Here is an 11,195-nt window from a genome sequence, read left to right on the forward strand (position 1 = left end):
GCTGGACGGCTGCATTTATCCTGCTTAATTACTAACCTGCAGTCATAAGATGGCGCTTTGCGGAATTAATAGTGTCTGCGTACGTGCGCGTGTGTGTGTGTGGGGGTTTGTGAATAATGAGGCTTAAGTGGATCTGAGTGCTGTAATGAGCTTTGTGGAGTGATGAGTGGAACTAGGTTGTGGGGGTAAGTAGTTTGATAGTCTGCAGCATGACAGGAAGGCACAACCCTGTGAAATTTAGGGATGGGGAACAAATCAAAAGAAGATGAATCTCTATTGGAATGCTCCGCAGTGTCAGACTGTAGCCAGGGCTTCTGTTTAAGTCGGCAGTCCATAGCGTAGCTGAAGTTCAACATTTGCTCTGAGTATTACAATAGCATCACAATTCAATCAGTCACTCATCCGCTGCTGTCTGTACAGTAGTTCATTTGGCACAGACAGATTCAGTGTGAAATAAACACTAGCAGTGCCCACTTTATTGTATTTTTTTTTTATAGGTCAATAGATTTCATTGATAAGTTGTGTGAACAAAATCCATAATTGAAAAACAAATAAACAAAATTCAGCGTAGTCGGTTGATCCAAGAGCTGGTGAAACAGTGTTAAAGGAACTTATTGAGAATGATGTAAAAAGGAGCTGCAATGGAGGGAATGAAAGAGATAATTACAGTGGCAACAGAAATGTCCCTTTGTTAAATTCACAGAGCAACTCATCACTGTTTCTCCAGCTTTCCACTCTTCTTTCATTCTTCTACGAGTGACAGCATTAGGGCGACCTGACACATTTAGCAATAATCTGTGTCTCTCTCTTTCCATTGCCTAACTTCTACCTTCCAATACAGCCATAAGCTGGAGTGATTCAAGTCAGTCTAATGTGACAAGTTGGCTAGACAGTTGGAACATTATGGTGTGTATTCTTCTCTGTGCTTGAAGGATGCAGATGAATTTCTGTCTGCGGTCACAGTGACTTTCCCTCTGTATATATAATCTTTGGAGCACCTTAAGACTGCCATACTAACTGAAGTTCTTCCCCCAATCAGTGCAGTGATAAGGTTTCTCCTCGCAGTGGATTCTCTGGTGTATTATTTGCCAGTGGTCATCACACTGGTTTGGTTTCTCTCCTGTGTGCATTCTGCAGTGAATCTGTAACTCCTCTGATGCTCTGAAATTGCTCCCACAGACTAAATCGTAGTGATGTGTAGGCATTTTTTGAGGGTTTTTTTTTTTTTTTTTAAATGGCAGAGAAGATACACAGGAACTTCTGATGGCTATGTGGAGATTTTGACAAAGCAAAATTCTTGGAACAGTGATAAGGTTTTCTCTCCTTTGTGTGTTTTCTGTTGTTCTGTACCAACAAAGTTAAATACACACACATTCAGAGCAATGATGCAGTTTCTCACCTACATGGTGGGCCTTTACGTTGAATTTGGTAGAGTCAGTGTTGTTTTAGGGAGATTTTCCCACAGTCAGTGCAACTGGCTTCTCTTCCGTGTGGAAAGGACCCAAAACTATTTCCACAGTCAGATCAGTGGTGCACCCTCTGTCCGTAGTGAATCCTCTTACGACGGGTCAAATGTCCCTGGATGATGAAAGCGCTGCCACATTCAGTGAATCCACAAGGTTTCTCACCTGTCCGACATGGCAGGTTAGCTTTTCTGCTCTCTTCGGTGCCTCTCTGCAGTCCGAGCAGCACATCCTGCAACTTCTGGACTTTTTTTTTTCCCATTTCAACTGCCGCTTCAGAAGCTGTTTCAGAGGCTTTTGGTGCAATGGATTTGATTTCACAATTGGCAGATCTGTTGTCGGAGGCTTAATGTGGCGATTCAGCAAACCTCCAGTATCAACTTCTTTTTTGGTCGTTGGCTAGAGTTGGAAGTTGGCTGTTCATTTAGTGTTGGCATGAGATGGTGATCTGCAAATGAGCTGCCTTGGCAACTTTGGTCCTGAGAAAAATATCACAGAATCTATTAAATTGATATGGTGTAAGCAAATTCTGAAATGCTTTACAAAAACCCTTGTTTTAGCTTTTTGGGGGGATTTTTTTTTTAATTAAATAAGGATACAGACTTAGCCAAGCAAAACACAGGCATAAGCCCCTACGCTATTTCTTAATCATAACAAGGATCCAAAGAAAAAACCCTGTGATGTCCCGCTACAAAACACCCACATCGCAGCGTGTCCCCGTCAGTTTGTTTACATATCTACATGTTTCTCTGTCCAGGTGAACACAGCCATGCATGAAGCCAAGCTGGTGGAGGAGTGTGATGAGCTGGTGGAGATCATCCGCCAGAGGAAACAGGTCATCGCCGTTAAGATCAAGGAGTCCAAGGTAAAGTATTCCCAGCATGCCGCTAAATTTCCTTAATTTCAAAGTCCTGGCTTGGGACCAAAGATTCAGTCTCTGCAATGAAAGAATACTGTAGGCTACTAGGTCCATTAATGTCCTTGTGTGCTAAATCTTTGTGATTTCTTTATGATGGAAAGGGTTATACTGTACTAGACGCATCCACTATCAATATGGTCTTTTACAGTCCACTGGTTGGTATACTGGTTCTCCCCAAATTTGACCTATGACCTATGTCACAATGTAGTAAATAACAAGATATCAAATGTGTTGTTCAAGTCAAGAAAGGAAACAAATCATCTGAGAAAACAGTGAAATCAGTCTTACATAAAAATAAAATGAAAATCACTGTAATCATATTCATAGACTTAGAGGCCTAAAACGCCTGACTAACACAACACCACATGGACTTATGTGAAACCTTACCGTCCTGGCAGTATCCCACAGTGGGAATAATTTCTCTGTGACAGTCCTGGACTGTCACAGTAAGAAAGAGTGTGGATACGGTTTATGTGGGAATTGACAGAACAGCCGAGGGAATTGGGGTGTAGTGACTTCCAGGAGCTCCACTGACCCGTCACTTCACTCAAAACGCAGATAAGCTCCAATAAAGTTTTTCCTGCCAGCGATACCAAACCATGCTAGGTACGATTTTGATGTAAAAACACCCCCGTCTCATTAGCCTAAATTATGCGTGGGGCCGCAACAGAGAAGAGCATCCCGTCCCGACTAATTAAGATGCCCTAGATTCGTCCTGTTTGCCCAGATGAAATGTTGATGTCAGGTATGGCCACATTACATGATTTCCTATGTGCCGGGCTTTAAGTGACTCACTCTCGGGCCCCGCCGGTAGAGAAACAGAGGTCTAGTACGACAGGATGAGTGTGAGAGGAGCGGTGCTGTGTGCTGAATATATTTGTCCAGGTCTCTCCTTGTTGCGGTGTCGGTTCTCCAGGCTGCCTCTGAAGCGGCTTGCTTGTTTACCCAAACGCATATTGCATGGAGGCTTTAGGAGAAATAGATAAGACAGAACTCTGAGGTGAGAGAGAGAGAAGGAGAGAGAGAGTGTCTGTGTGTGTGTGTGTGTGTGTGTGTGTGTGTGTGTGTGTGTGTGTCTGCACCGCACGCGCCTGCAGCCTGAGCAGCAAGACTGTGTCCTCTCCCACACGTTAGGCAGCCAGCCTGTATGTGTGTGGGAAGCATTTGAGACGACTCTGGCACTGCTGTGAAGACAGGTCAAGGACTTACCTTGCAGTGATCTGTGTGTGTGTGTGTGTGTGTGTGTGTGTGTGTGTGTGTGCGCGCGTGTGTGTGTATGGGTGGTTTCTCCCTCCTTGAGCTCTGAGGGTTTCCGAACAGAGGCAAACTCCAAATCTTGCTCTTAGTCGTAAGTGCTTGCGGAAGATCTTCTGAAGCAGCAAAAGAGTTTTCTTGAGAGATGAGAGATTTCCAAACACTGAAGTAGGCAGGTGTGTGTGTGTGTGTCAGTGTGTGTGTGTCAATGTGTGTGTGTGTGTCCGCAGTGATTGCAGACAAAGAGTAAGGCTTGCTCTCCTGAGAGTCTGTGTCTGTGAGTAGTAGAGGGGAGAGGAATGAAATGCAGGAGAGGAGAGTAAAGGGAAGCACAGATAAAAAAAAAGCAAGAGGAGCGCTCGATTGATGTCAACTTGCAGGCGATGTCAAGGAAGATAAAACAAGCGCACCTTGAGTGATTCAAATAATCGTGGCTGCGTTCAAATGGATGGGGGGGAGAGGAGATGAGGAGAGGAGAGAGATAAGAAGGGAAGGTTAAAACAAAGGCCAGAGGGTTTACGTCAGCGGAGGAGAGGGAGTGAAGGGGAGGAGAACGGGATGAGAAGAGAAGTCTGGAGCTGTCAATGAAAGAGTGAAGATTTGAGAAAAAGAGGAAGAGGAGGCCTCGCTGGAATTTTCAAGGGGAAAAGAAAAGGAAAGGTACAGTATGATGAAAGGAAAGAACAAGATGAGGAGAACAGAATGATATGAGGAAAGGGGTTTATAAGGAATTGTGTGAGCAAAGGAAAGAAAGAGATGGAAGGGTGAGGAGGGAAAGGAAAGGAAATGAAAGTAAAGGAAACCAAAGGGAAGGAGGACAGTGCTCAGAGGTGACTCTCTGGCAGAACCAACGGGATTACGCAGGCTTGATCGCGGTGAGCAGAGCTGTGCAGGGTGCTCCCACTCACTCACACACACACACACACACACACACACTAAACACACACACACAACAAGGAGCAGTCCGGGCCGCGTGTCTCCTCTCCTCTTAACGAGCTCTGTCTCTCTCTAAGGAGACTCAGTCATGCTTAATCTCTCCCTGCACAAACAAACAGACTATTCCCATGCCCTGGTGTGCGTGTGTTTGCGCGTATGTGTGTGTGTGTGCGTGTGTGTCTTTGTTGTTTATCGTATGTCTCTCCTTCTCTTCCATCTTTCTCTCTCTCTGCAAACTATTTTTAACTGCTCCTTTATAGCCTTGAGGGTTATCAACTCAAATCCCTCTTGAAGCTCTCCAGAACTTTCACTTTTTCGAAATCGATGATCATAATGCATTGTGTTTGTTGTTTTTAGTTTCTGTCACTAGGATGAGGCTGGTGTTTTGGTGAGAATGAGGTTCACAATCTCATATTTACACACAAAAAATCCAGTATTGCAGCTTTACCAGAGAAGTTAAAGTCTAATTTCGTGACCCTAAGATTTTCAAACATCAAAGAACAGAAGAACAAAGTAGAATACTGACTGGCTGTAACTGGAGTATTTAAGCCATCGTTAAATAGGCTGTTCGGCTTCAGTTTTGGATGAGGCAGTCTTTACAGTAGGGCAGATGCTCTCTCACACACACACACACACACACACACACACACACACACACACAGGCCATGCCATATTGTCCTCTATTTTGGGAGACGGGATAATGATGCAGATTGTCATGTTCTAAATCTACTGCTCCGTCCATTAAACCTCCCCATCTCTCTCTCTCTCTCTCTCTCTGGTCAACAACCTGCTCAAATGTCAGTAATAGTCACAACAGATTATGGTTGACTTAGTGGAAAAGCGGCAACAAGATTTCTATTGAAAACTCCATTAAGTCGCCGGCTCAGAGCGACTTCTGAGCACGGGCAGCTTTTTCCCCACAGCAGAGAGGGAAGTGCGCATTAAGATGCTGTTTTGATGCTCGGAACGCTTTTGATGACAAGCTGTCGACCGATTGCCACCCAGTGTTTTTTGTGTAATTCCAATTTACATAATACCAGTCCTGCAAGCAAAACTCTGGTGGTAAAAGTGCGCATGGGTAATTCTTTAGAAGCACTTATCACTCTAAATATTATATCTATATTTTTTTGTACTTAAGGACGCAAGGGGTTGAAAGTATGCTGCTTTCAGAAAGAAGCAGCTGTACTTTCTGCCATTTGAAACTTTCATTTCCTTTCATCCTGAGAAGGGTTTCGTGTTGCGGTGTGCGTTCTGTTCCAGCGCTCACCTTTCCCTTGACAGTCTGGAGTCTCACAGGCAGCCTGTGCTCTTTTCCAGGGAGGGAGTTTCACTGAACTAATTTCATTTGTGTAATCAGGATGTGAGCGGTAATGGAGATAAATAGATTACTTTGGTTTCAAATTAGGAGAGAACAGCCTCCTTATGCTCAAGCGGAAATAATATTACAGCACATCCATAGACAAATTACAGTCAAAAGGCTGGGCACTGCATCATAATACTCAGCGTGTGTGTGTGTGTGTGTGTTCGGGGAGGGGAGGCTGCCTTAATGCCTGTTTGTCTGTGCTGTATTTGTACATTTGGAGTCAAGGTCCAACTGCAACAGAGACAAACAGTAGGATCCCCATAACATTGCATTTGCATAATCTGGTAAACTGTAAACTGTTTGCTCCAGCTGTGCATGGCACATCTGGAGAAGTTGCGAGTCAGACCTGGGCAAAAATCTGCGGCAGATAAAACGAGTACAGATTCCCATAGCAATAACATGCAGTTCTGCCTGAATACAAGGAGAGGAATATGGGAGTTGTGTAAAACTTTACAGCTAAGGTGCGATTCAAGATTCATAGTCAAAGTAAAAATGTTCAATTTACATTTACCTTTTTATTAATCAGGGACTGCTCAATAAAGAACAGACATGATTTGCAGAAAATGACTTTTCTAATGTGCTATAAAGCCATAACAAAGTGTGACAGTGTCCTGGTATAGAAGAGGGAAGAGAAATGAAGGGTGTTTGTGGAGGGCAAAATCGCTCCTTCATCTTCTCGTTTCCTAGAGGCTGTACTAATGAGACTGACAAACTTCCACAGATGTGTTGTGCTGGAACATCTGATGTTTGTGGGGAGCAACAAGGCAGTTGTGATAGAGACAGATTAGAGTTTGTACAGCTGAGACAATGAAATGTGTGTTGGGTTGGGTCGGGCAAGAGCAGCGCATCCTGCAAATGACAGCGGAGTTTCCACTCCAGTGTGGAATTATTTCTCAGTGTCTCTTGCTCTTTCACACACACACACACACACACATATATTTAACCCACAATAGCATTCCTTTCTTTCTCAGTGTTATCTCATGATACCAGAGGACAATAGGAGTATGCTCACCACCTCCCCTCTTCTGTTGTGCAACACATCCACAACAAGGTCAATGTTAGAATGAGGAGCCAATGGGATTTCTCCCTCTGTGACCCCATGACCTCAGCTGTGTCCTCTCTGCTCCCTGTGACTGTCTTTGTGTGTTCTTGCACTGTGTCTACGCATTTCCTGTGTGTGTGTGTGTGTGTGTGTACGTGCCTGTGTGTGTGGGATCTACAATGTTACTATCTTGTAGGATCCAAGTGTCAGCACGAGTATAAAACATAGAAAAATAGTCACTTGTAAGGACTGTGTTCCAGATGTCATCAGGGAGAGTTTCATTTTTTGGGCAGTAACGTCTTAATTCTGCTGAAGCATGCAGTGTCACATACTTTTATCTTTCTCCTCTCTTCAAGCCACATGTAAGCTTTCATAATGCCTTCTGTTCACTGTTTCTGCAGCACCAAGTTGTGCTTACTTCACAGCTCCCACTGACCACAGTACAGTTGTAAAATGTGTCTAGTATCCATCCAAGATGCAAGTTTTGAGTCGGTGTGTGTTGTTGTTCTATGATATAAGAACCCGAGCCACCGATAGTCTGCAGCATGGCGACTTGAGTTTGTGTACAAAGGAAGTGGAGGTACAAACAGTTATAGCTTACCTGGGATCAGCTTCTACTAACAGGCATTACGTAGGGGGAAATGGCAAAGCTGACTTTATATCAGTGTTTTGGAGCAATTTGGCAGCACATCTGAATTCTGTTTTGTGAAACAATATAAGAGAAAGTGCTCAACACATGGCTAGGTTTGTGATTGTCACAATGATAAATTCCCCATATAGATGAGAAATTAAATCTCAGGAACATGTTGGAGATGCATTTTGGAGGTATTGGGACAGACATGCATCAATTTCAATTCAGAATTTCTGCCAAGGCGATGGATGGAACTAGAGTTGCCACAGGCAAACAGAAAGTCATTTCGAGCCACTGGAGATGAGCATGAAAAAAAAAACCGGTGAACTATCAGGGACAACTTTCACTGTTTCCATGGGAAGTGAAGGTGGTGGGTGATGGGAGACTGTGTACAGCTATAAATCACAGTGCGGTGGATGAATACGTGGTTGCTCGCCTGAAATAGTTCCAAAAATAAACCTATATCAGCTATATTAAGTTAATGATATTTCCTTTTATATTTAATTTTATGAATCAAGCCTTATAATAAAAATCACCAACAACTTTTTATTGTAGGCTAAAAGGTCGGGCTTCTTACTTTGGATAATCACAATCTACCAGGGACACATGGATGATTTTGGATTCAACAACAGGTAAAATCAACAGGACAATCTCCCAAAAACGTCCCAACTCAACATGTGTGTGTGTCTGTCCCAGGTGATGAAGCTGCGTAAGCTGGCCCAGCAGATCGCCAACTGCCGCCAGTGTCTGGAGCGCTCCAGCGCCCTCATCACACAGGCCGAGCACAGCCTGAAGGAGAACGACCACGCCCGCTTCCTCCAGACCGCCCGCAACGTGGCCGAGAGGTACGTGATGTACACACACACACACACACACACACACACACGCATGCATACACACACACACATACAGACACACACAGAGGAGGGAGCAGCAATGGAGCGGACAGTAAACCCACCAAAGCTCAGAGTTCATCCACCTTTCTAAAGCTGACATAAATCTTTCTCACAAATTCATCATAGTAAGCTGTATCAAACTGAGTGAAGTTATATGACAATAGTCTTTTAGAGAATAAATAAACCAGAATAAAGTAGTTTTTTTCTGAAAACTGAATTGATTATATTGCTGGTTATTTGCCATCAGGGCTACAACTAATGATTTTTTTCAAAATGGATTGTTCTAGGGATTATTTTTGTGTGTTTATGTCAAAATGTCAAAAATAGTGACAGATGCCCATCACAAGCTACCAGAGCCCAAGGTGATTTTTAAAATTGCTTACATAGTCTGACCAGCAGCCAAGTATTCAGATTATATTTATAATGATTTTCGACTAAACAGCAGAAGTTCTTAACTTGTGGTTATTTTTAAGACATTTGATCTTCTTGAAATCTGCTGCCTGAGAAAAATCGCTGGTGAAATCAACATGGTATCAGACATAGTCCTCTCTCTCTCTCGCTGTTGAGATCAATATCAGGCTCCTGCTGAAAATCATCAGCCTCTGCTCTCTAGTCGGCCCTTTCCCCTGCTACCTCACCGCTCCCTCCATCCCTCCATCCCTCCATCCCTCCCACCCACCGCAGGCCGCCAGCTTCCTCAATCCGTCTCCCTCGTCCATTCTCCGCTGAGAGAGTTTCAGCCTCAGCAGCTGGAAGGACAGTCAGTGCAAATTCTGCAGCTAGTGTAGCGTTTTTTTAACATATATATATATATATACTATATATATATATACTCTGGCCCGGCCTCTGCTGTTTTGCAGCACCTGGGCAGGCTCTTTATTGATGGACCGGTCTTGCTTCGCTGAGGAACAAAAGTCTCAAGGACTTGCTCTGGTCTGCAGCCCGGCCAACACTGTGGTCGAGCCTGGCTGCTGCCACAGACGGCTCATTGTTGCTCCAAGCAGGAGTTTCCACCAAGCTGTCCCGGACAAACCGTGGAATCTGTGTGTGTGTGTGTGTGTGTGTGTTTTGATAGTTCTCTGGGTTTACAGACAGCGTTGAGGCGGTGGCACCTCCAATTTTTTTTATTATTAGTTTTTTTTGGGGGGTGACACAGACACTTCTTTACTGGTTTTGGCTTGTGAAAGACAAAACAGCTGTTGTCCCTCTCTGTTTTTATCCCATATGACTTCATTATATCTGTATATCATATCTGTATATGTTTTCATGAAAGGTCAGGAGACAGTAATCTCCACAATCATGTTAAATGATCCTGGTCTCTGCCTGAATGACATTTCATACAGTTGTGCTGTATGATGCTGCAAGATGATTTTTCTTTCTCTCTGTCTCTCTCTCCCAACCTTTTCACTTCTCCTCCCCCACCTCATTGTCCTGACTCCGTCTACCACCTCTCTCCCCCTGTCACCTCATTTCTTTCATGTCTCTCTTCACATTCTTCCTTTTCTTCGTCACCTTTCATCTTTCCCGCTCCTCCCCTTCTTTCCTCCGGTCTTTTCCACTCATCGCCTCGTCTGACCTCTTACCCTTCCTCCTCTCCCTCACCTCTCCACCCTTCTCTTGACTCTTCCTTTCCGCACACGCACACACATACACACCCACACCCTCCCCTCTACAGGGTTGCCATGGCGACGGCCTCCTCCCAGGTGCTGATTCCTGACGTCAACCTGAACGAGGCGTTCGACAACTTCGCCCTGGACTTTTCCCGGGAGAAGAAGATTCTGGAAGGACTAGATTACCTAACAGGTACGAGCTGCTTCTGTCAGCAAAGGTGTCATTGATCTGTCTTAGCATGGGCAGCTGCTGTGTGTAGATATCACTGCTGTCATGAGGAACCTTGTAACGCTAATATTGGGTATTTTCATGTCCTCTATGGGTTGAAACCCATTGGATAACCTCAAAAATGCATGTAAACCTATTTTTCTTAGTTTCTGCAAAGTTGACAGGTTGGACATACAAGGTTTTTACCACACAGCAGCAATATGTAGCTGCACTGATACAGAATATAGACCTTTCTAATAGCCGGGCTTAGAAATTTACACCAGCCACCAGCTTATAGGATAATGCAAATGTCTTTGCCTTTTTACGTCTTAATAAAAATGGAGAACTTAATACTTCAAACCGATGTTCAGCATCGTTTTTTCCATTACGGAGATATTTAGAAGCCATTTCTTGCTAATTCATCACTCCCACAGGGTAGCGGTGCATTTAGAAACGTACTTTAAACACCTCCAGAGCCCACAAAGCCCACACCACGTTATATAAATACCGTGCTAATCTTGAGGTGACATTTTTTTTTTCCTTGCTAAGAAAGTCGTTCCATATTAGCTCAGCCGGGCTACGAGCGACTGAAGCGCTGAACGCATCTATGTGTTGTGTCCCGCTGCAGCTCCCAACCCGCCGTCCATAAGGGACGAGCTGTGCACCGCCTCCCATGACACCATCACCGTCCACTGGACGTCCGAGGACGAGTTCAGCGTCACCTCCTACGAGCTGCAGTACACCATCTACACCGGCCAGACCAACTTCATCAGTGAGTCAGCACACACACACACATACACACAAAGGTATGCCCCACACCCCACTTGCATATACAACATGGAAAATGAGGGCTCTAAACTGGATATTTCATCA

The 11,195-nt window shown here is 44.3% G+C and overlaps 1 protein-coding gene across 1 annotated transcript in view; it reads left to right on the forward strand.

Annotated features, from left to right (window-relative positions):
- Positions 1 to 2,220: 2,220 nt before the first annotated feature.
- The window catches only part of LOC139638646 (probable E3 ubiquitin-protein ligase MID2), a gene marked incomplete at its 5' end in the record, with an annotated part of 30,875 nt that continues 21,900 nt past the window's right edge, over positions 2,221 to 11,195 (forward strand). Inside the window, 4 exons of the mRNA XM_071512707.1 lie at positions 2,221 to 2,328; positions 8,305 to 8,453; positions 10,180 to 10,307; positions 10,951 to 11,094. Of these exons, the coding sequence (XP_071368808.1) occupies positions 2,221 to 2,328; positions 8,305 to 8,453; positions 10,180 to 10,307; positions 10,951 to 11,094 (529 nt within the window). The remainder of the gene's footprint in view (positions 2,329 to 8,304; positions 8,454 to 10,179; positions 10,308 to 10,950; positions 11,095 to 11,195) is intronic.

This window comes from Centroberyx affinis, unplaced genomic scaffold, assembly GCF_046629955.1.
Source record: "Centroberyx affinis isolate AG114_WGS23_722 - 3 ecotype Tasmania unplaced genomic scaffold, CSIRO-AGI_Caff_v1 ptg006460l_1, whole genome shotgun sequence".
In the NCBI taxonomy this organism is placed as follows: Eukaryota; Metazoa; Chordata; class Actinopteri; order Beryciformes; family Berycidae; genus Centroberyx; species Centroberyx affinis.